The 25,315-nt window shown below is 36.9% G+C and overlaps 1 protein-coding gene and 1 long non-coding RNA gene across 2 annotated transcripts in view; one reads left to right on the top strand and one right to left on the bottom strand.

The window, feature by feature from the left end:
* Window positions 1-20,057, bottom strand: part of LOC136033978 (uncharacterized) — a 34,403-nt gene extending 14,346 nt beyond the window's left edge. The window contains exon 1 of the long non-coding RNA XR_010619070.1: window positions 19,944-20,057. This is a non-coding gene — a long non-coding RNA (uncharacterized LOC136033978). The remainder of the gene's footprint in view (window positions 1-19,943) is intronic.
* LOC136033977 (uncharacterized) overlaps window positions 4,947-25,315 on the top strand; it is a 28,250-nt gene continuing 7,881 nt past the window's right edge. The window contains exon 1 of the mRNA XM_065715010.1: window positions 4,947-5,074. Coding sequence (XP_065571082.1) covers window positions 5,011-5,074 — 64 coding nt within the window. The 5' untranslated portion in view covers window positions 4,947-5,010. The remainder of the gene's footprint in view (window positions 5,075-25,315) is intronic.

The following is a 25,315-nucleotide window of genomic DNA, read 5'->3' on the forward strand; positions in this document are numbered from 1 at the left end:
TTCCAGAGAAACATCTGAGCCAAGAATACATAGACTTATAAGCAAAATCTGTGGGAAAAAAACATCCTCCAACCCTCTTATGTATGAACTAATACATGAGAATTCCCACTATGATAATGACATTGATAAGACAAAATTATTTGCCTCCCTTTTCTCAAAAAAGCTAACATCAAAAAACAAAAATATCACCACACAAATCATGACAAATCCTATTTACCAGCCCCGACCAGGTTCAGAATATATAAACCATCCCTTATCAATACATGAATTGAATAATGCAACACAGCATATCAAGGCCAATGCTACAAGTAGCTATGATAAGATACACCCTATATGGATAAAGAATCTTACCCCTTTGTATAAACAGGAGCTCCTAAATTGCTATAACCATGCATGGGCTACATCCACATTCCCTAATAACTGGAAATGTTCATCTCTCATACCAATTTTAAAGAAAAACAAACCTAAACATGAGCCTCAGTCATATAGACCCATAATGATTACCCCAGTGCTGGGAAAATTAATGGAGAAAATGATTTACCATCGGCTGCTTTGGTTTGTTGAGAAGAATAATCTGATACCTCATACTCAAACTGGCTTCAGGAAACACCACTCACCAACAGATGCTTTCATAGTGTTAACAAATGCAATAAATGACTCCCTATCAAAAAATAATGTCTTAACTGCTGCATTCCTAGATTTTGAAGGAGCTTATGATAATGTTGACCACCAGATTCTCTTAGTTAAACTTACAAACCTTGGACTACCCCCCAAACTTGTATCCTTCATAAAATCCTTTATAGAAAACCAAAGTTTCATTGTTTGTGTAGGTTCAGCCTCTTCACCCAAAACTTCAATAACCAAAGGCCTTCCACAGGGTGCAGTCCTGAGCTGCCTCCTATTTTCACTTTTTCTGTGGGACATGAACCTCCCACATACCAATCTACAGTACGCTGACGATCTGGTATTATGGGCAACTGGCAATACCTTCGAGATTGCGCATTCAAAGTTGCAAAATGCACTTTTCCAATTTGAAAAGTTCTCCCAAAAGTCCATTTTACCTACTGCACCCACAAAGTCAAAAATTATCCAATTCCACCATAAGCGAAATCATTATGATGCTAGGCTAACATTAAATGGAATACTTATCCCAGAGGACAATCAAATTAATTATCTAGGGCTCATACTTGACCAAAAACTAAATTTCCACCTCCACATCACAAATACAATAAAAAAGTGCTATAGAAAAATAAGAATAATTAAAAGGCTACTAACCACACCTTGGGGCTGTAATGAGAAAACACTACTCCAATTTTATAAATCATATATAAGACCCCATATTGATTATGGCCTCATAGTTTATGGTGCTTGTGCTAAGACCCACATGCAAAAAATCGAAACGATGCAAAATGATATAATTTGTCTTATATTTGGTCTTAGGAAACCAACAAGAACTAAGTTTCTGCTTACTGAGAGTGGACTATCACCAATAAATGAAAGAAGAAGATCTCTACTAATTAAGTACCTTACAAAAATTGAAGCCAATGATTCTCATACCCTGCATAACTGGTTAAGAAATCCATCTATGTTTAGAGGCGTTGCAAATGATTATGCAAATATCCAGAAGAAGTTCCCAGTGCCAGTAAAATCTATTGCACCCACACTCCCCCCCTTGGAGTTGGTCAACCCCCATAATAAAGACTGACTTCTCAAAGTGGACCAAAGAACTTACCCCCATTTCTTTTATTCAGAAAAAATTTGCCGAGCTAAATAATGTTGCTTATAAAAACCATTTCAAATTTTTGTAGATGGGTCCAAAATGAATGAGAAAGTGGCAAGCGGAGCATTCTTCCCAACCCATAATATTGCTTTAGGAGAGAGATTACAAGATAATTCATCTGTAATGTCTGCCGAGCTAAATGCCATAATCATGGCATTAGATTTCCTCATGGTTAATGAATATATGAATGTTAATATTAAAAATATTATAATATATTCTGACTCTTTGTCAAGCCTTGAGCTTCTTTCATCAGCTTCTCAAAATAAGATGGATATTGACACATTTCTTTGTCTTAGGATTATTGATATTTTTGCTTCAAAAGGTATTTTAACTCATATACAGTATATTCCAAGCCACTTGGGTATAATAGGTAACCATAAGGCAGATGAAATAGCAAAAAATGCTTTAAATATTGACCAGCCAAGTGGGAGACCAATCCCCATTAGAGATATTTACCGCTGGAGACTTACAGAGATACTGATAAATAATAAGAATCCTACCCTATCACCTTTCCCAAGTAAGCACCTTTCCAAGATTTTTCATAGAATTTGGTCAGGTTCAAATGGGCTAAATTTTCAGGCATTTTCATATCAGATCCCTAATTCAAGTGGCAAAGTTCCCTCATCCCCCCTTTGCAGGTCATGTAATCTTAAGAATGAAACAATAGATCACTGCCTATTTGAATGTAATATGCTGACGTCTGCACAGTATACCCTGCAATGTAAAATGTTAGAATGCTTCAAACACCACAAAATTCCACTAACAGCCAAGAGGTCTTACTGACCATATGGTCTTGCTGACCATACTCTCTCGCAGAGTCCAGAGATCAATATGTACTCTCTTATAATTCAACTGCTGGAATCAAAAGATATACTTCAAGAAATCTGAGCAGATACAAATCATATAAGACAAACCAGCTCCATAGCACTGTTGATCTCACAGAGTGAGCCAAAAGGAAAAGGGCTAAATAGTATTGACTGAAAAGCCCGTCTGCTGAATAAGAAGAAGATATACTTTTTGATGTTCTATCTCAATATAATAATCAGTTCTGTTGCTAATTCTGAGTGCTGTTTCTATGGAATACATGCAAATCATGAATGGTAAAAACAAAAAAACCAGCACAGATCTATAAAACTTGTGTTGAAGCCCAAGACACTCCAACACTTGACCCCTCAGATACATAGAGAACAAAACCAAAAAGCAAAGTGAATAACTGCTTGAGTTCAACATCAATAAAAGCAGTGTCCTCCATTTCAGCAACACCAGTATACCATGGGTGACCAGAGGTTGCAGTTCTATAGGCATTGGCAACAAGCAGTGTCAAAAGCTAACTGAAGTCTGGGCCTACTGAAACTCAATGTCACATGTCACACCCATACAGTCTTCCTGAGACTTTACAATGCTATTGTTAGGCCATTTCTGGATTTTGGAACAGGTTTGACCTCCCTCTCCTACAAGCAAAATACCAGAATAACTGAAGGAGTTCAAAGACACACCACCAAATGTATCATTAGTCTAAAAGATATGCTGTATGATAAGAGACTGAAGCACCTAAAACCAACAACACTAGTCTTCAGATATTGCACATGTGATATGATGCTAACCTACAAATATAATAGTCAACCAAACAATGCCCTCTTCAGAAAACATACAGGTCATCACAGCACGTAAGGATGCTTGCATTAGCAAGCAATTTGCTTGGAAAGCAAAGAATGAAGACCAGAATACACCATAACTTTTTTCCAGTTCACATTTCCAACAACTGGAATAACCTTCAAGACAAAACCATGACTTTACTCACTAGTGCCTTTTCAAGTCAAGACTTGACTAAGAATGGAACAACAAGTCAAGAAAACATAAATGGGACAATCCATTCCTCTTAGCTGCCAACTAATACAACATCACTGGGCCCATAACACAGTGACATGCCAATTACCATCATTGACAAAGAGCAGAACAAATCCAGCATGGACCTTGTATTTTGCTCCATAGTGCTAATCAAGGTAAAATAATACCTAACACAGGGAAAAAGTGTATTGATGCCTGGAAGCAAAGCCAAAGGGCATCTTTTATTTAAATTTGTTTTAAGAATTTGATAGAGGCATCATTATTATTTATAGAAAAATGGGTAAAATTCTAGTTAATTGACTTTTTGCTATCTCAGAAAGGGTTTAAGTTAGGAAAATGAAACTTTCAGGGATGAATCTGCAGACTAAAGCATGTCCTGGGAAGTTATTTTGAAGCAACTACCTGTACTCCTTCTCCCTCTAGAGGGCCCTGACTTTTGTTGACCTTTAAAAATAGTTTCAAAGATATGCAAATAGGCTACATTTCCAAAATTTTGAAAGAAAAAACATTGATATGGCTCAAAATTCTACTCAACAGGAATTGGATTTTCAGAATTAAAGGCAGAGAAAAAGTAACTAGTAACTGAAAATTCAGGTAAAATTTTTTTTTGTCAAAATTTCAATAGGTATAGATCTGTCATGAAGGAGAATTTCAGGACTCTCTAGAGGGAGAAGAAGTGGAGGTATTTGCTTCAAAATACCTTCCCATAGCATACTTTAGTCTATAGACTAATCCCTGAAAGTTTCATTCTCCTAACCTAAACCCTTTCTGAGATAGCAAGAAGTCAATTAACTAGAATTTTACCATATTATTTCCTGGAACTACAGGTGTATCTAACATGCACCATTACACCAGCATTGAATACTTAATAAAATGGAGTGATTATTTCTTGGCTATATTCTATTCTAAATTAAAAAAAAAAAAACATGGCAATGGGTTAGTGACTAAGCCTTGAGTCACTATTTCTTTTGAAGAAAATGAAGAACAAATTACACAAAAAATAGGCCTATTTTAGAAATTTCATATCTAAAACTTGATAATATAAACATATCCTTAGACAATTCAAGCAAACACTTGATCAATACTTGGCTAACCTTTACATTGTGCTGTTACCCCGTCATGGTAGCATGAACCTGACCATTCATAGTGGCTGAGATAGAGTCACAAGGGGATGATTGGAGATTACTAAATTTGAGGGCTATCTTCACTTTTTCAACCAGCTTGAGCTGTCTTGAAAGTCCAATTTCAAAATGGATTGTTTATCTCTAGATGATAAAAGTGATAAAGGAACTTAAGCTACTTTGACAGAGGAATTATAGGTGGCAGGGTCTTGCGCACCATATTTAAAAAGTCAAAGACAAGTCAAATTTTAGAACTGGAAGATGGACACAATCATAATAGTAGAAGAAGATGATCAACTGAATAGTTCAATTGGAAGAGCCTTCGGTAAGTAGGATTGCTAGGTTTTTGTAGTTTTAATAACCCAAATATTTAAGTTCTAAATATATTTATGTTTTTTTCTAAGTAATATTCAGGTTCTTTCTTGCCCAAAGTTTTAATAGGCTAGCCTACTAAAAACATACAAGAAGAAGGTATTGGCAAACTACCATGTTAAGCATATTACGATTTTTAAGTCTGAGAGATTTGCCTACTTGACAAGTCTATATCTGTTGGAATTTTTTAAAACAACCTTACAACTTAAATTTCAATTTGGGTCTCTGGTTTTAGTTTTGAAAATATAGTTCCTGTTATTTGGGTAGAACTTTAATCTATTTTGACTTTGTTTCTTTTAATGAATGCTATTGTTCATATTTATACTCAAATATATTGCCTAGTGTTCAAAGTCAGGTAAGAAATTGCAATGCCCAACTAATAATATCATTGTATAGGTCCATTGCATGGAGTTTAGACTTTAGTCTCCAGTGGCATACTTTCCAATTAAAGCCTTTGGATAAATCTAGTAATATCAAGTTAACTGGTGATCCCTAATCCTTAGGGCTTATGAAGGCTTATATTCACTAATGAGGACACTATCACATGCCAAATAGGGACAAATTATAGGCTGGCTTAATACATTAGCATTTACATGAACCCTACACTAATGGTTGGGGAGTTGAAAGCATAAGATACAGCTGGGGAAAAAGACATTGCTATAGGTCTCCATGTTATACTGTATATTCCTTGTTTGCAACATAGGTTATATCAGATAGTTTGAACTGCATGTCCAACATAAATGATAATTCTCTTTGCTGAGCCACATATTTCACTCACATAGAACATGAGAAACAAGGACCAGGCATTAATGCCTGCTCAAAAAGACCAGGCATCAATGCAGGCTCACAAGGAAGTCCAAACTTGTACATTGTGATAATGTGAACCTATCTGTTTGTTTGTGCTTAAGTTATGCTTTGCTATTTGCTTGTGTCTATATTATGCTTTTCTGTTTGCTTGCATATGCTTCTACTAAGCTTCTAATCTAGGTGCTTGGGCTTTAAATAAACTATAAATCAAAGAATTCAACATGGTGTTGTCATAGATGTCTCCCAGCTATCTATCAACTGGAATGCTGACAATCTTGATTCAGATTAGACTGCAGCCATGCAGTGCTCATGTATGAAGGCCAGCTTTCTTTTCGTTTGCTGAATGGGCCTCATAACCCTGAATATATTTACTTAGATAATTTCACCTTTGCTAGTATCCCATCTAGCCATTTTATCAGCTGCTTCATTTCCAAGAATACCTGCTTGTCCTGGGACACACATCAACTGCAGCTCAAAACTATGTTTTACCAAGTCATATACTATTATTTCAATCTGTAAGGCAATTTCTTTGACATCTGTTTGTTTCACAGCTAAATAATTTATCTCAGACAGTTTGAAGAACTCCATGAACCAAAAAGGGACTAAAATAAAATAATCTACCAAGCATAAAACTTGCAAAAATCAGCATCACTAAATAAATGTAGCTCAAAACAACAGAAATTACAATAAATCACCCAGTCAAACTGAAAACGAGCAGAAATTAACATGAGCAGAGCTTACAACCCCTATGCTTTCTCTATGCCAGAACATAATTTGCGCTGTACTGAAAAAAATGCGCTATTTTCACTTTTTTAACGTTACTAAGTTAAAAATTATTAAGAATATATCAGCAAAAATGGTTATATATGAACATCAAGTGAAAACCAAAATATTTATAACATTTGAGTTTAAACAGAGATACTGGGAAATTTTTTTAATCCTAAATAATAATCTAACACAATGAGAGTGAACTAGCATTTCTTTTCATCAAACAGCTTATGGTATGAACTCTAAGTAAGGATTAACTCAGCCTAACAGTAACCAAAGCTGTAAAAAAAAAAAAACAATCTTGATAACAATCAATAGGTCAAAAGAACTGGCTTTTTATGTTAAATCCAAATAAAGAAAATTCAGTATTTTTAAATTTACCAATCAAAAGCTATGATTCTAAGAAAATTTGCCAATTTTTTTCCAAAAAGGGATCCCCCAAACGTTCAAGTGATCTTGGTGAAAATTACACCATCAGATTCAGTGTGTCAGAGAATTCTCTTATAGGAGTTTCAAACTCATAGCTTCAAAAATTGAGAACTTTGTATTTTGTGCCTGAAAAAAGATCACAGATCCGTGTTGACTTTCCCCCATGGATGATCATAACCAATGGTCCTAGAAAATCAGGATAGGACTCATTTGAACAAAATTCAAAAGTTATAGAGCCCCTTTTAAGGCACCAAATAAATTGGAGGGAAACTAGCCTATTCTAAAGGCTTTTTTCCCCAAAGTCATCTGGTCAAAATTTGAGAGCTTCTTTTTTTATTCAAGTTGAAAGATGCAATAGCTGTTGTGTATTGGTAATTGTGTATTATCTCGAACACACCCAAGAAGTGACCAAAATATGATGAAAAAAAGAATACTTTAGAAACAAAATTATGGAAACTATGATATAGGACTTTGGAATGCAGGTGCCCAGAACACATTATGACTTTTGGCTATCTCGGAAAGGGGTTAGGTTAGGAAATTGAAACTTTCTGGGATGGGCCTAGAGGCTGAAGTTTATCCTGGGAAGGTATTTTGAAGTACCTACCTCCGCTCCTTCTCCCTCTAGAGGGTCCTGACCTTTGATTACCTTTAAAAATGTGTGTGTTATAAAAGTGAAACCTTGCAAAATAGATCTTCTGCTTAAATGGAAGCACAACAAAATTGTTTTCAGCTTCACAACTTTGCTCAATCCCAATTTATAAGGTTTTAAAGATTTGCAAATACATTACCTAAATTTGAAAAAAAAAATTATATGGCTCAGAATTCTACTCAATAACAGGAATTGCATTTTCAGAACTAAAGGCAGAGAAAAAGCTGCTGGTAACTAAAAATTAAGGTATAATGTTTTTTTTGTATAAATTTCAATAGGTAATAGACCTATCATAAAGGCAAATTTTAGGGTCCTCTAGAGAGAGAGAAGGAGTGGAGGTGGGTACTTAAAAGTACCTTCCCAGGATATACTTTAGCTTGTAGATATACCCATCCCTGAAAGCTTCATTTTTCTAACCTAACCCCTTTCCAAGATAGCCAAAAGTCAAAAAACTAGAATTTTATCTTAAATACTTAACCTAAACCCTAACAACCTCTAAATGTAAAATATTTAATAGATGCATAGTTGCATCATAGTTTTTCTCACTTGGACTAAGCAAATTTTAACCGATTGCAGATAGACAAACCAGTTTTTCTCAAATCTAAAAGAGCAAACTTTTCAAATATGTTTGAGATTATACACAAAGACCGCTATGCATGTGGAAATGACAAGACGCCTCATAGTCCTTAGGAATTTGCTTTATGCAAGTGGAATGGTATTCCACATGGAGAATTTTCATGGGAAGTAAAGTTTGCCACTGAAATTTCCATGAGAACTTCCCACTGCAATGGAGGATTTCATAGCATAATCTAAAGATTGGTCTGATGTCAAATATGAGGGTTTTTTTTAGCTAAAGTAAGAAGTAAGATTATATTAAAACGAAAAGAAACTATCCTGTTTATGATGAGGACTGTCCCTCCTCTAGTACAAGTTTTTCAGTGCATTTAAGCAGTTTCTTATTACAATTCAACAGCCTTTGTGTTCCAAAAGTCGTTCTTAAAGAATTGGGACAAAACTAAAACTTCAGCGTAAAGATCGAGGAATGATGAAGAGGTAGTCACCTCTCAGATACAGAAAAAATTATGTTACTTTTAAGTTTTAATGTAACTACTTTTAGCCGAAAAAATTCATTCAATTTCAAAACAAGATAAATTGGTCGTTTCAGAACAAATGGGGTAACAAATACAGAACAGATAGACTTCATTCATCGCTAGTAAAAGAGTGTTTGCCTAATCTAATTTTTGAATGGTCTTTTCACTGCTTTGACTTGGTTGTAAGGACGGCTCGACGAAGGTGCTTGCCGAAATATATGCTTTGCCATTTTAAATATAAGTAGTCAAAACGTGCCTCATCATTTAGTTGTATTTCAATTAACTTTCTCGAAAGTTTACACTTAATAACCTATTAGTGTATCTGTACAATAGTAGTAGTTGCAGTAGATCTGATAATTTCAACTTAGCGTCCTTAGGGTTCCTGATCAGCCCTTTCGACAACCAGATAGCAAATAGTACCTTTTCATTTAGTTTCAAATAGCCTACCCCTCAAGCAGCAGTAGTAGTATTTATGCCACTAGTAATAGCATTAGTAGTAACCTCAAGAGTTTTGAGTCCTGCGTTTTATTTAGAGTTTCATTAAGATTTTTATATAACTCCTGATAGTTTCAGCAAAATAATCCAAGAGATTGCTGATACACCTTTTTGATAACTAGCAGGCATATAGTGTGCTTAGATTTAGTTCAACATCTCCCTCAATATATGTTATCTGGCTCACCCTTCATGAAAAACTTCATCGTCTTACAGGAAGCTCCTAGGTGGAACGTTCCATCTAAGCAAAATACAACTCTATCCTTAAAATTCCCCCTGGATGATTCCATCCTCGCTGAAAATCCCACCCCCCTCTCGTTAAAATTTCCTGCGGACGATTCAGACTGAAAAATTCGCCTTAGCATACTTTCCATTGAAAAAGCCTTTATTTACTAGTCTTTTTTTCTGATCACTCAAGAAACCCGTCTTTCTGCGGAAATGTTTTTGGAATTGCAAACACAATGAAAATTTTCCCCAGAAGGTTCTCCCAGCACATATTCACATGCAAATTTGAGTTGCTAAAGAGAAAGTAACACAAATACAAAGAATTTCGTAAGGGAAATCTGTCAAATCCTCAAAGTAAAAAATTTCCCCTGAAAGGTTTAACCAGAAAACTTTCTTACCCATGTAAAGTTGTCTCTATGAAAATACATCCTAATTACAACCCCCCTTCAAAACAAAATGTGTGCATAAGCAACTATACATAGCTTCCCAATAGCAAATGTTACACACAAACAATGACCCAAATTTAATAACATGCAGTCCTTTTCCCACGGGTTGTGGGGGCCATCTTACACTTAAAGGCATAGTTATTGGATCTTTTAACTATGCTGAACATAATGGCTATTTCAAATTTTTGATAAGACGAGCTTCGGTTACTAAATTGGGTACTGCAACTTTTAATTTCCATTCGAATGCGCCCCCTGCCGATCTTCTTCAATACGAATACCCCTAGCAAAAAAAAAAATAAACACGTATCTTTTGTCCTTCTTCAGGTAAAAAAAAAAGCAAAATTTCACATTTTTGTATATAGGAGCTTAAAACTTACACGGAAGGGTTTTCTGATATGCCGAATCAGATGGTGTGACAATTCATCAAGATTCCCTGACTTTCAGGGGTACACCCCCTTTTTTCAAAAACATGGCTTATAGCTTATTATATTCTCAGGCTTATAACTTATACTACTACTACTCTTGACAACATACCCTAGCATGAAGACGCCTGAGGCCAACAAAGATACGCATGCTCCTCCTCCAGCCAATCTATTCAAAGCCTCCCGGTAAAATTCTAGTTGATTGACTTCTTGCTATCTTGGAAAGTTGTTGGGTTAGGGAATTGAAATTTTCAGGGGCAGGTCTACGAAAAAAAGTACATCCCGGGAAATTATTTTGAGGTCCCTAACTATACCCCTCCCACTCTATATAATGCAGCGTTTTGTGCATTACAGCTTATATTTTGGTCGAATTTGATCCTATATTACTATTAAAAGTGTAAATCCTTCCTTACCATAGAAAACTTAAAACGAACAGAAATTACTCCGTATATGAAATGGGTTGTCCCCTCCGCAATCCCTCGCTATTTACGCTAAAGCTTTTAATTGTTTTAAAAAGTAGAATTGTGGCAAAGAGTCAAACTTTAGCGTAAAGAGCGAGGGATTGCAGAGGGGACAACCCATTTCATATACGGAGTAATTTCTGTTCGTTTTAGTTGCGACATGGTTGCAGTTGTGGTGATACCTATATAGGTCGTACCATGAGACCTCTACATCACAGATTAAAAGAACATGCCGATTCCATTGATGCCTGCCTTAAAAAGACAAAGTAAAAGGAGGAAGATAATTTCTCTGCATTGGCCCAGCATATCTTTGAAAACCCTTCCCACTCCATTAAGTTTGACCAAGCCCAACTTATTGCTATTGTCCCACAACTCTTAAAGCAGAAAATCAGAGAAGCTTTGGAAATTGCTAAAAATAAACCAGCCATCAATAAAGACAATGGTGAGTTTCATATTAGCAAAATTTGGGAACCAATCACCCATAAATTGAAAACTTACAAAAAACTCCACCCCTTACCTAAAGGCCCAACCTCTTTAAGATCCACTAGGACAGCAGCCATCAACGCCTCTACCAAAATTCGGGCCATGGCACAACAATAACTCCAGGTTCGGCTTATCATTAGTGTTGTTCAGTGTTTTTAGTTTTATTTATTTAGTGATTTTACTTTCTGGCAAGAAATTTGAATTAACCTGATGATGACAGGCACAGGTCCTGTCGAAATTATCGTTAGAAGAAAAATCAATCATCTGACATCCATAGCTTAGGTAAGCTTATTACCTTCTATCATCATTATGTATGAAAGTCAGGTTGGCCTTAGAGAATATATGACAGATTCCTCCAAGGAAAGATCCTCCAACATAGCCCCCTCCCCTCAGCCCCGCCCACAAACAAAATATAATCCCCCTGAAAACGTCTGTACACTTCCCAATAAGCATTACTATATGTAAACACTGGTCAAAGTTTGTAACTTGCAGCCCCTCCCCCAGGGATTGTGGGGGAGTAAGTCATCCCCAAAGACATAGTTATTATGGTTTTCGACTATGTTGAACAAAATGGCTATCTCAAAATTTTGATCCGTTGACTTTGGGAAAAAATGAGCGTGAAAGGGGGCCTAGATGCCCTCCAATTTTTATAGTCACTTAAAAAGGGCACTAGAACTTTTCATTTCCGTTAGAATGAGCCCTCTTGCAACATTCTAGGACCACTTGGTCGATACGATGACCCCTGGGAAAAAAACAAAACAAAACAAACAAATAAACGCGCACCCGTGATTTGTCTTCTGGCAAAAAATACAAAATTCCACATTTTTGTAGATAGGAGCTTGAAACTTCTACAGTAGGGTTCTCTGATACGGTGAATCTGATGGTGTCATTTTCGTTAAAATTCTATGTATTTTAGGGGGTGTTTCCACATATTTTCTTAAATAAGGCAAATTTTCTCAGGCTCGTAACTTTTGATGGGTAAGACTAAACTTGATGAAACATATATATTTAAAATCAGCATTAAAATGCGATTCTTTTGATGTAGCTATTGATATCAAAATTCAATTTTTTAGAGTTTTGGTCACTATTGAGCCGGGTCGCTCCTTACTACAGTTCGTTACCACGAACTGTTTGATCAATATTCATAAAATCCGATCACCCTCTCGTAAGTTAAAAATACCTCAATTTTTCTAATTTTTCCTCTCCCTTCAGCCCCCCAGATGGTCGAATCGGGGGAAAACGACTTTATCAAGTCAATTTGTGCAGCTCCCTGACACGCCTACCAATTTTCATCGTCCTAGCACGTCCAGAAGCACCAAACTCGCCAAATCAGTGAACCCCACCCCCTAACTCCCCCAAAGAGAGCGGATCCAGTCCGGTTCCGTCAATCACGTATCTACGACACTTATAAGCGTTTTCCAAGAATTCCAGTTTGCCCCTCAAACTCCCTCCAATGTCAACAGATCTGGTCAGGATTTGAAATTAGAGCTCTGAGACATCCCCCTCCCCCTGCCTCTTTATTCTCGAATTCATCCCAACAAAGCTTTCAGGGTAAATGTTTACTTTCGTTCCAAGTGCTCTTAATATAAACTATGCTGCGAAGCAACATAGTTTCCAGTTTAGAACACTTAGAAATGCTTATTCTAGAAGTGCATCCATTTCTGGCGGACCCTCCTCCTCCATGGGGCAAACTAAAAATGAGTAAAGTGGGCATGATTCTGAAGTCGAGGGAAATGTTGGGGGTTGTACAATATGAATGAAATTATATTATAAATGCTATTTCCCATCATCACTGGTAATTTCTGTATAGTAGTAAGTCAAAACATAATTAACAAGAGCTAAGAGCTCATATGGCACTTGTGACGAGGCGAGAAGAGCTAAGAGCCAAGAGATCATATGGTATGAGCTCTAACAAAATTCTATGAATCAATAGATTGATTTAAAAAGGAAAATGAGAGGCTTAATGCCGGTCAGGATTTAAAATGAGCTCTGAGTCACGATGTCCTTCTAAATACCAAAATTCATTAAGATCCGATCACCCACTCGTAAGTTATAAATACCTAATTTTTCTAATTTTTCCTCTCCCTTTAGCCCCCCCAGATGGTCGAATCTGGGAAAACGACTGTATCAAGTCAAATTGTGCAGCTCCCTGACACGCCTATCAATTTTCATCGTCCTAGCACGTCCAGAAGCACCAAACTCGCCAAATCACTGAGCCCCTCCCCCCAACTCCCCCAAAGAGAGCGAATCCAGTACGATTCTGTAAATCACGTATCCAGGACATTTGTTTATTCTATCCACCAAGCTTCATCCCGATTCCTACACTCCAAGTGTTTTTCCAAGATTTCCCCCTCCAAATCCCCCCAATGTCAAACGATCTGGTCGGGATTTGAAATAAGAGCTCTGAGACATGAATTCTTTCTAAAAATCAAATTTCATTAAGATCCGATCATTTATTCGTAAGATAAAAATACCCCAATTTTCACGTTTTCCAAGAATTCCAGTTTCCCCCTCCAACTCCCCCCAACGTCACAGGATCTGGTCGGAATTTAAAATAAGAACTTTAAAGCACAAGATCCTTCTAAATATCAAATTTCATTAAGATCTGGTCACCCTTTCGTAAGTTACAAATACCTCCATTTTCAAAATTACCCCCCCCCTCCAATTCCACCAAAGAGAGCAGATCCGGTCCGGTTATGTCAGTCACGTATCTTAGACAGGTTTTTACTCTTCCCATCCAGTTTCATCCTGATCTCACCGCTTTACGTATTTTCTAAGATTTCCGCCCCCCCCAATTACGCTTGATCCGGTCGATATTTAAAATAAGAGATCTGAGTTACGAGGTCCTTCTAAATATGAAGTTTCATATAGATCCGATCACTCCTTCGTAAGTTAAAAGTACGTCATTTTTTCTTATTTTTCAGAATTAACCCCCCCCCCCAATAGATCGGATCCGTTCCAATTATGTAAATCACGTATGTAAGACTTCTGCTTATTTTTCCCACCAAGTTTCATCCCGATCCCTCCAATATAAGCGTTTTCCATGATTTTAGGTTCCCCCACCCCCAAACTTCCCCCAACGTCACCAGATCCTGTCAGGATTTAAAATAAGAGCTTTGAGACACGATATCCTTCTAAATTTCAAATATCATTGAGATCCGATAACCTGTTCGTAAGTTAAAAATACCTCATTTTTTCTAATTTTTCAGAATTAACCCCTCCCCCAACTACCCCAAAGAGAGCGGATCCGTTCCGGTTGTCAATCATGTATCTAGGACTCGTAATTATTTTTCCCACCAAGTTTCATCCCGATCCATCCACTCTAAGTGTTTTTCAAGTTTTTGGTTTCCCCCTCCCAACTCCCCCCCCCCAATATCACCAGATCTGGTCGGGTTTAAAATAAGAACTCTGAACCACGATATCCTTCTAAATATCAAATTTCATTGAGATCCGATCACCTTTTTGTAAGTTAAAAATACCTCATTTTTTCAAATTTTTCAGAAATAACACCCCCCCCCCCAACTATCCAAAAGAGAGCGGATCCGTACCGTTTATGTCAATCATGTATTTAGCAATGGTGTTTATTTTTCCCACCAAGTTTCATCCTGATCCCTCCACTCTAAGTGTTTTCCAAGTTTTAGGTTTCCCCCTCCCACCTCCCCTTCCCCCAATGTCACCAGATCCGGTCGGGATTTAAAATAAGAGCTCTAAGACACGATATCCTTCTAAACAACAAATTTCTTTGAGATCCGATCACCCATTCATAAGTTAAAATACTTCATTTTTTCTATTTTTCCGAATTAAGCTAAAAATATCATTTTTTCTAATTTTTCAGAATTACCCCCCCCCCCCCCCAACTACCCCAAAGAGAGCGGATCCGTTCCGATTATGTCAATCATGTATCTGGGACTTGTGCTTATTTTTCCCATCAGGTTTCATCCCGATCCCTCCACTCTAAGTATTTTCCAAGATTTTGGGTTCCCCCCCTCCAAATCCCCCCCAATGTCATCAGATCCGGTCAGGATTTTAAATAAGAGCTCTGAGACACAATATCATTCCAAACATCAAATTTCATTAAGATCCCATCACCCATTCATAAGTTAAAATACTTCATTTTTTCTATTTTTCCGAATTAACCAGCCCCCCACTCCTCCCCAGATGGTCAAATTGGGAAAAATGACTATTTCTAATTTAAGCTGGTCCCGTCCCCTGATACGTCTGCCAAATTTCATCGTCCTAGCTTACCTGGAAGTGCCTAAAGTAGCAAAACCGGGACCGAAAGACAGACCGACAGAATTGGCGATTGCTATATGTCACTTGGTTAATACCAAGTGCCATAAAAATGGATTCAATAATTAAATCTTATGAAAAGAAACCGAATCATTGTTAAACCGGTTATCCATTGATGGTAATTTTCCATTCTCGCTTTCGAACAGAACAAAGACAAACGCCAAACCTTGCTTTTCAGACCTATATAGCTATTAGTCAATGAGCGCTGTGGCTATTGGGGCGTGGTCTCTATTCTGACTGTTAGATTGTTGCTTGATGTTTATATCGTACTATTTGCTGGTTGGTAAAGGCTTCTTTGTTAGGGTGATGATGTTTTGTCATTAGTGTTTCACTATGGGGATTTCCCCCCTAAAATGGGGTTTTTTTAAGTCTTTTAAGGGCGAGAGTTTTTTTTAGGGATTTGGGGATGTTTTCTCTCCCATAGACTTTTAGGGAAATTTTGGGGGGTTTTCCTTTAATTTGTTCATTATCATCATCTTCTTGATCAGAGAAGCAGGATAATTCGATTTAGGATCTGTTTCCTTGCGAATTGAACTTGGAACCACAGAGAAGAACTTCTTCAGTTGCTTAAAAAAATTTTTAACACCACACAGATTTTGAGATGTACAGCAGTCCTAAGTAACAAACTAGCAACAAAGAACTGTTTGAAACAGTTCCACGCTGATGTGGGATTCAAACAATAATTTCAGCTTGGACTGTTCTCGATTAATTAAGTCATATGGTTTGTCATTTTTGGGTTGTTTTTTCATAAGATTATTTGGTAGATAGCATGTCATTTTTTTACAGGTCAGATAAATAAAGTTATAATATATTTTGATAGTTTTATAGGGTACGTAGTTGTTCGTACTGTAGTAAATTTTTTTGACAAGCATTGCCTGTACGATTCTTTTTCTCCACAGTACTTGTATGATGTTTACGATTTTTGTGTAAAATCAAAAAAACTTGAACTCGAACTTGTAGCCAGCTTTATAAGTACTGACGTGAATAATAGAGGTAGACTATAACTATTCGAACACCTCTCTTACCGTTTCATTACCCGAGTTTTTAACAGACAAACAAACTGACAGCCATTTATAAAAACAAGCCTACGTACCCAGGGGAAAATCATGAACCTTCATACTATAATTGGTAAATTTTTTGTTGTTCATTTTTTTTACTTATAAATAAAGTGAACATACCACTCGATGTCTTTTTTTATGTTCTTTACAATCATAACAATCACTTCTGTCGCAAATTCAAATTTAAGCACAATTTGAGCTCTTGAAACCAAAATATTTCTAGTTTTGGGGTATAAACAAAGCTTAAAACATTGGTCTCAGCATTGAACTTCCTGCAGAAAGACTATGTGGAATCAACTAGTGCTTTAGAAATCGATGTGAACAACCGAAAGTTTTAACTTCCCCTTGAAAGCGTTTACTTGGGTCCGGACGGACAAGATTCCCTCTGTACATCAAGGTCAGATACCGCCGTCCCCCCTGATTCAATCGAAGTAGTTCTCAAAGCTGCACAGGCGTTCCATATCAAAGTAGTAGGCCAGATACAGAAAAGGTTCCGTTTCGAAGACGACATTTACAAATATGCTGAAATGGTTGACCCAGTGTCAGCCCAATCACTTCAGCCTGCCTCTCTGCTACCTTTTGTTAGGAAGTACGGACAGAACCAAAACCGAGCAGGAGTGGAGGAGGCAGAGCCTCATCGATATTGAAAACGTCAAAACAGTGGATGCCGTGACCTGCTGGTGTTTGGTATTGGTGAAAAAAAATGCTGCCGGAACAGAATTTGTATCCTAACCTGAAACTGGCAGTATTATTTATTTCCACTGTTCCATTTTTAAATGTCAATGTCGAGAGGTTTTTCAGTGCTGTAAAGTCAATGTCGAGAGTGTGTAACTTCGTGGGGGATTCTAAAAACAAAATATGGAATGAAAAGGGATCAAGAAAGTGTGGAATGTGAAGATGATCAGTTACTCCACCACATGAGAACGGTGAAAGCTTCAACCAACATACAAAAAATGTTGAAGACACATCAGGGGAAGATAAGGTCTGATTACGTTTTACAAATTGCGATTGAACAGTATTAAACATCTAGTGCTGTAATCTACATTACAGTATTACATTTTCTTTTCTATTTGCTTAATATTATTTGAAGTATATTTGAAGCTATTTGTATTTAGCTGATGATTAAAAAGCACTTTAAACAACATGACAAGACATTCTATTATGGAAGTGATAGCTACACTTCAATCTAAGAAGCCAAAACATGTTACCTTTCAATGGTACGGGTAAAATGAGATAGGGAGAAACGGTTCAGGGAGTAATTAGAAAATGGACGATTCTTAGGGATTTTGGAACTGAAGATGGGGATTTGTAGGGATTTTTCAGCTCTTTATTAGGGATTTAAAAAATGAGAGTGGAAACACTGCATTGAACCCCGTTTTCGGAAGAAATTGCGATTGATCAAAAATAAGAACGTTTCATTAACCAAACAACTGTTGGAAAGAGCAAGGTCGATTGAAGATAAAAATGAGCAAAGAAACGACACAATTGATCAGTGATCAGGCTGTTTGATCGGAATTACCAGCTGGCTTCCCTGATGATTGACGAGAAAAAATGCTATACTTTTTTTTAAAGAGCACTGAGTCCTAGCGACTTCGGTATTCTGCAGTCAATGTGGTACCATGCGATTTCCAGATAAACAATTCTGGCGGTTTCAGAGTCAAAAAGTAGTGAAATTTGCTGACAAACCAAAAAAGAAAACAATAGTTCAAACATGTGATTTTTCAAATCAGTAACTAAAGGAACATTTTGCGAGGGATCGCATTTGACTGTCACCATTGCTGGTATTTTGCTATCTATGGTGCACAGGATAAGTCCAGACAATATTACATCCGGTCAACTATGTAACTTTCCTCAAAAACAGTTGTCAACTGGTCTAACTTTTGTCGCGAGGTGTGTCTCGTGAAATTATATTTCGAATCCCGACCCATGGGAAGGCCGCTGAAAGTGGTTGAAATAGATGAAGCAAAAACCAGAAAACGCAAATATAACAGAGGAAGACTCATTAAAGGACAATGGGTTTTCGGCGGTATAGAGCGTGGTTCTGGTTTGGCCTTCGTTATACCTGTTGAGGATAGGACCGCAGACACTGTTAGCTGCAATAGAAATATATGTGCTGCCAGGAAAATCGTTTCTAACGAAACAACAATCGTTTCTGACTGCTGGAAAGCTTGGTAAATATTTACTTTTGTTTAAAGTGCTTTAAACTGGAAACTATGGTGCAAAGCAGCATAGTTTCCAGGAAGGCTAATTTTTTAAGCGCATCCATTTCTGGTTGATCATCCTCCTCCATGGGGCAAACTAAAAATGCGTAAAGTGGGCTTGCTTACAGGCAACATAACCTATATGTAGTAATACGCACTTGGAACGGAAGTAAAAATTTAAATTTCCATTTCATCGAATACATCTTTATATTAAATTTATTTACACCTTTTTCATTAGATATCCTAAGTGGTTTATACTAATTTTTGTTATAGCATTCCATTCAGCCAGATTCCAAATATTTTTCTAACTGTACAATTTAGCTTTAAGTTTTGAGATGAATCTTTTGCTTAATGAAATTGCGAAAAATAGTTTTTATTAATTTGGTTTTATTCTCGTGTCTGCATTTCAAGACAAATTCAGAGACACCAACTCATGAAAATATAGACGAGGAAGAAGCAAGCATTTTCATGATTTTAATTCTTTTCTCTCGGGAGGGCGCGTCTCCTGACCTAACAAAAAGCAAAAAAAGCCGAACCAACGCAAAAAATTGGGTAAAATGGCCAAATACGCAGCCCCCCCCGAAACCATGGCACTCGGAGAAACTGCCCTGTTCACCCTCCCCTCCCTAGGAACAGTTCTGGTTGGGGTAATATATTCCCTGCGGTTCAGGCTGGTGTAATTTTTCATTATATTTTGAAGTAAAAAAAAATTTTCCTAGCATGTTTCCTTCCCGATGGCCCCATTTGCAGGCTAATATCTTTATTTTTGATTCTAACAATTATCGATAACACAATTTCTTCCATATAATTTAGAAAGGAGTGAATAGTCACAAAAGTGAATTTAAATATAAAAAAGAGAATCTAAAAATTCTAGGGTATTCATTTTTCTTCATAGCCTAGTTAATCTTTCAGTAGAGGTACAAAACTACGGCATCCAAGCCTATTACTGATTCACCATGAATCAAAATACTTTAAGAAAACAAACCAAACATAAACTTACGCTTAAACAAAAGTTATTTCATTCTACATCAGCTGACTTTTATCCAAAATGTCTGAAGCTATATTTTCATATACACTGAATTGCCAAATACTCGAATTGACTTCCGGAAAGAAAGATTATTCTCAGGCGCATTTGTTTACAACCAAAACCTGTTTAACCGGTTTATTTATATCAAGTGGGATTTCCACTGCATAGTGGTGTATTACTTTGTCCCGTTTTCAATGGGCGAATACTCTGTAGATAAATTTAAATCTGCAGAATACTGTAGATAAAAATTAAATCTAAATTTACCTGCAGGGGGCGAACTATTTCATATAGATTTATACAAATCTTCTGGATTTTTTTAGGCATTTATCATTTTGAGCTTGCGGTCATATTCTTCACCATATAATGAAGGAGTTCCGATCCATGGAAACATGGAGAGGAGAGTAAGGATTTACCGGTACTTATCTGTTACCCAGCACTTTTTTCTTTTTTTTATGGATCAAAAATAATTTTGATCTATAAGACTTGACAATAACTAGCTTATTGCCGTTTATATACGGAGACAATTAGATTCGACTCAGTCAAAAATTTCATCGTAGTTATATTTTAATACTTACTCTGTTGACATTTGTCTAGGCTATGTCACATTTTGTATACATAATCTCTTTAGTAATCATAATTTTCTAGAACCCTTTTGAAGAGTCAAAGTGATCAAAGGGTAGCTACCACGAACACAAACGTCCCCCCCACACACGATTTATTTTCCTGAAATTCATCCATTATAAATTTTGAGATAGTTATTTATTCAAAAGAGTCCAAAGATCATATAACAAGGCTTTTGGGGTTGACACAAACAACCAGAGTAAGAGAGAAGGTTTTATGCCACGCCCCGGGGTTTTTACGGAAGGGATGGTTGTTTAACTTTAGAGGAGGCTCATTTGGTTGAACATTGAAAGTTCTAGTTGCCTCTTACGAGTCAAAGTGATGGAGGGCAACTAGCCCCTCCGCTGACAATCCCTCTTCACCAAACACATCTGATGGAAATGGTGATGTAGAAATGTTAAAAGTAATGCCTCTAAGGTAGAAATAACCACCCAGCGCCCTGGGGATAGGTATTAAGTTGTGTCTTTGGGGCATGTAAGGCTTTTATGGAATAGAATTAATGAAAATTTATGGTATAAGTTTCAGATAAGGCTCATTTGATTTGAAATTGGAAGTTATAGTGTCCTTTTTAAGAGTAGAAAGCGATTTGAGAGCAAACAGTACCCCCCCCCTTCCAAGAGCATTGTTTCCTCCGACACATCCATTCAAAATTTGGATGTAGCAATCTTTTTCATCATAATTGACGGGTCTGAAAGATAATCCCCCCTAGGGCTCTCAGGGTAAGGGTTTTAAGTCATGCCTATTGGACATTTAAGATTCTTGTAGAAAGGGGAGTCGTACATACTTTGGAGGGGACTCATTGGATTTGTAATCAGAAGTTCTTTGCCATTTTTAAGAGTTAAAGTGATAAGAACACAGATCCCCCCACAAACATATACACGTCGTGTTTTCCCGAGATGCATCCAATAGAAATTTGAGTCAGCCCCTTTATTCAAAATAGTCCAACGATAATATAACAAGATGGTTTGGGTTGATACAAACGACCAGAGCCTGGGGGCGAGATTTGTAAGTTATGTCCCTGTGGCATCTAAGATTTTTATGGAAGATATGATTGTATTTACTTTAGAGGTTGCTCATTTGGTTGAAATTGCAAGTTCTAGTTCCCTTTTAAGAGTAAAGTCAACTAGCCACCCCATCCCCACCCCCCAACTCCCCTCTTTTTACCAAACGCGTTTGATTGAAATTGTCCGAAGGTTATTTTGTTTTAAGTTGGTTCAAAGAACAGATAGCAATGGCTCCGGGTTTGACACAAACCCTCAGAGCCCTTGGGCAAGGGTTTTGAGCTAAAACCTTGGGCCTTTAAGGTTTTTACGGAATGGGTTGTCGCATTTTAGCACCCTATTTAAGAGTCAAAGTAATTTGAGAGAGACCCCCCCCCCACCTCTTGTGCCTATCATTTGCTGAAACAAACATCCAAACAAACAGTAATTTTTCCAGTATTATTCAAAGGTTCAGTAATTACGCACCTAGGGATGTCACCCCCCCCGTGGCGTCAGGGCAAGGGCTGTAAGCTAGGTAATTTGTTCATTGTTTACATATAGTATGTGTTATTTGGAAAAGGTAGGCCTATGCATGTTTGACTTCTACTTCCCAAAATAGGAAGGGTATTAAAATGAGTCTTTCAGGGAATGTTGAAGGGAGTGAAATTGTGTTATAGAGTTGTTAATAGTAATGCCTCTAGGACTGAAAGAACCTCCATTACCCTTGGGATAGGGTTGTAAGCTGTGCCTTGGGGGCATGTAAGGTTTTTATGGAATTGAATTTATGGTATAACTTTCAGATGAAACTCATTTGATTTTAAATCGAAAGCTATAGTGTCCATTTTAAGATTCGAAAGCGATTTGAGAGCAACCGGCTTCCCCTCCTTTAAGCCAATCATTTCCCCAAACATGATGGTCGTATATGCTTTGGAGGGGGCTCATTGGCTTTGTCATCAGAAGTTCTATTGCCCATTCTAAGAGTTAAAGTGCTCAGAGCGTCGCTACTCCCCCCTCCCTTGTACACACTTGCGCGTCATGTTTTCCCGAGATACATTCAATAGAAATTTGAGGCAGTCCTTTTATTCAAAGTAGTTCAAAGATCATATAGCAAGACTTCGGGAGTCCACCAGAGCCTAGGGGCGAGGGTTGTAAGGTATATCCCTTGGGCATCTAAGATTTTTATGGAAGGGATGGTTGTAAAAACTTTAGAAACGGCTCATTTGGTTGAAATTTGAAGTTCTAGCTCTCTTTTAAGCATAGAAAGTAATGGAGGTCAATTAGCCTCTCTCCTCAACTACTCCCTTTTTACCAAACGCATTTGATTAAAATTTTCCTATGGTTACTTTGTTTAAAATAGTCCAAAGAACATATAACAATGGCTCCAAATTTGACACAACCCCCCAGAGCCAAGGGGCAAAAATTTTAAGCGATGTCTTGGGGCATACAAGATTTTTATGGAATTGGTTGCATAAATTTCGGATGTCTCTTATTTTATTTGAAATTGGAAGTTGAAGTGCATTAAGATGAGTCTCTTAGGGAATGTTGAGGGGAGATTGTTGAGCTAAATCAAAACATTTTATTTGCATATGAGTTGTCTAAAGAGTGTTACTCAGGAATAACTGAGTATATAGATTTGGAACATTCAGGAAATGATAAGGGAGCTGATCAATCAAACAGTTCGTGGTAACGGACTGTAAGGAGCGACCCGGTTCAATAGTAACCGAAACTCTAAAACCGGAATTTTGATACCAATCTATACATCAAAATAATCGAATATTCATCCTGATTTTAATATATAGGTTTCTTCAAGTTTATTCTTACCCATCAATAGTTACGAGCCTGAAAAACTTTAACCTTTTCTCGAAATAATGAGGAAACATCCCCTAAAAATCATAGAATCTTAATGAAAATATTACCATCAGATTCCGCGTGTAAGACAACCCTACTGTAGAACTTTCAAGCTCCTATTTGCAAAAATATGGAATTCTGTATTTTTTGCCAGAAGAAAGATAACAGATGCGTCTTTATTTATTTATCTTTTTTTCATGGGTAGTTGTATCGATCTACTGGTCCAAAAATATTGTGATAGGGCTCTTTCTAACGGAAATTAGAAGTTCCAGTGTCCTTTTTAAATGACTAAAAAAATTGGAGGGCAACCAGGTCCCCTCCCACGCTCCTGTTTTCCCAAAATCACTAGATCGAAATTTTGATATCGCCATTTTGTTCAGCATAGTTGAAAAATCTAATAACTATCTCTTTTAGGACGACTTGATACCCCACAGTCCCTAGGGAAAGGGCGGCAAGTTATGAACTTTGCCCATTGTTTGCATATAGTATTGGTTATTTGGAAGTGTAGGCTACAGAAATTTTCATGGAGAATTCTCTCTGGGGGTGGGGGGGGGGTGTTGAGGGGAGGGTTTTAAGTGAGATCTTTTCATAGAGGAATTTATCATGGGGGAATAGAATTTCCATGAAAGAGGTGCTGGATTTTCCAGCATTATGAAAACAAAGAGTGCTAAATTTAATAAATAAAAGGTATTTTCAATCGAACGTAAGGAGCAACGTTAAAACTTCAAACGAACAGAAATTATTATGTATATGAGGGGGCTCGTCTTCTCCTCAATACATCGCTCTTTACACTAAAGTACTTTTAGTAATTTCTAAAAAGCTATTTACCGTATTCTAATTAAACAGTCTTTATGATTCAGGGGTCATTCTTAGAGAATTGGAACAAAATTTGAACTTTAGTGTAAAGAGTAAGATATTGACGAGGAGACGAAACCCTTCATATACGTAATAGAAGCAAATGAATTTAGAAGTTTTTTACGTAAGTTAATTTTTAAGCTACGTAAATTTATTACTAGTAAAAACGTTCGTAAATAAAATTAAAAGTTCTAGTGGCCTTTTTAAGTAACCAAAATTTCGAGGGTAACTAGGCTCCCTCCCCCGCCATTTTTTTCTCAAAATCGTCCGATCAAAAGCATGAGAAAGCAATTTAGCCAAAAAAGCAAAATTAATATGTAAATTACGTCTGAATTATTTATGTTCGGTGAGCCAAAATCAAAACCTGCATTAATTAAAAAACGTGGAGATATTAAATAAAAAAATAACCTTTTTCTAGTGAAAGTAAAGACAAACATTAAAGCTTAAAACGATCAGAAATTACTGGGTCTATGAGGGGGTTCGGCCCCCCTCAATACTTCACGTTTTACGCTAAAGTATTTTTGGTAATTTCAAAAGAGCTATTTGTTCTAATTAAACGGCCTTTGTGATTCAGGGGCCATCCATAAAGAATTGGAACAAAATTCAAACTTTAGTGTAAGGAGCTAGGTATTGACGAGGGGGCGAACCCTCTCACATATGTTGTATAAATATACGAATATAGAAGTTCGTTACGCAAGTTAGTTTGTAAGTTACGTATTTTTATTGTGTTGCGAGAGCAACACTTTGCCTCTATTCATGATTACCTACCTACCTCTATTCATGATTTCAGCTGAGTTTATTTTTTTGTGTTTTTTGCACCTGGGATTGCGGTAGAGAAATGGTATCAGACGTGCCTCTTAAACTTTAAAATTTCTCTCATTGTTAAAGAAATTAGAGTTTATCCTTTGCTCCTTTCTTAGTGATGACGTTAAAAACTTGGTCTACTGTAAAAAGTCAACTTTTGAACTAAGACGGATGGATTTTTTTTTACGGTAGTCGATACCTCTTGATGACCTGATCAAAGCACATGTCATCCATTTT

Source organism: Artemia franciscana, chromosome 12 (assembly GCF_032884065.1).
Source record: "Artemia franciscana chromosome 12, ASM3288406v1, whole genome shotgun sequence".
NCBI lineage: Eukaryota > Metazoa > Arthropoda > Branchiopoda > Anostraca > Artemiidae > Artemia > Artemia franciscana.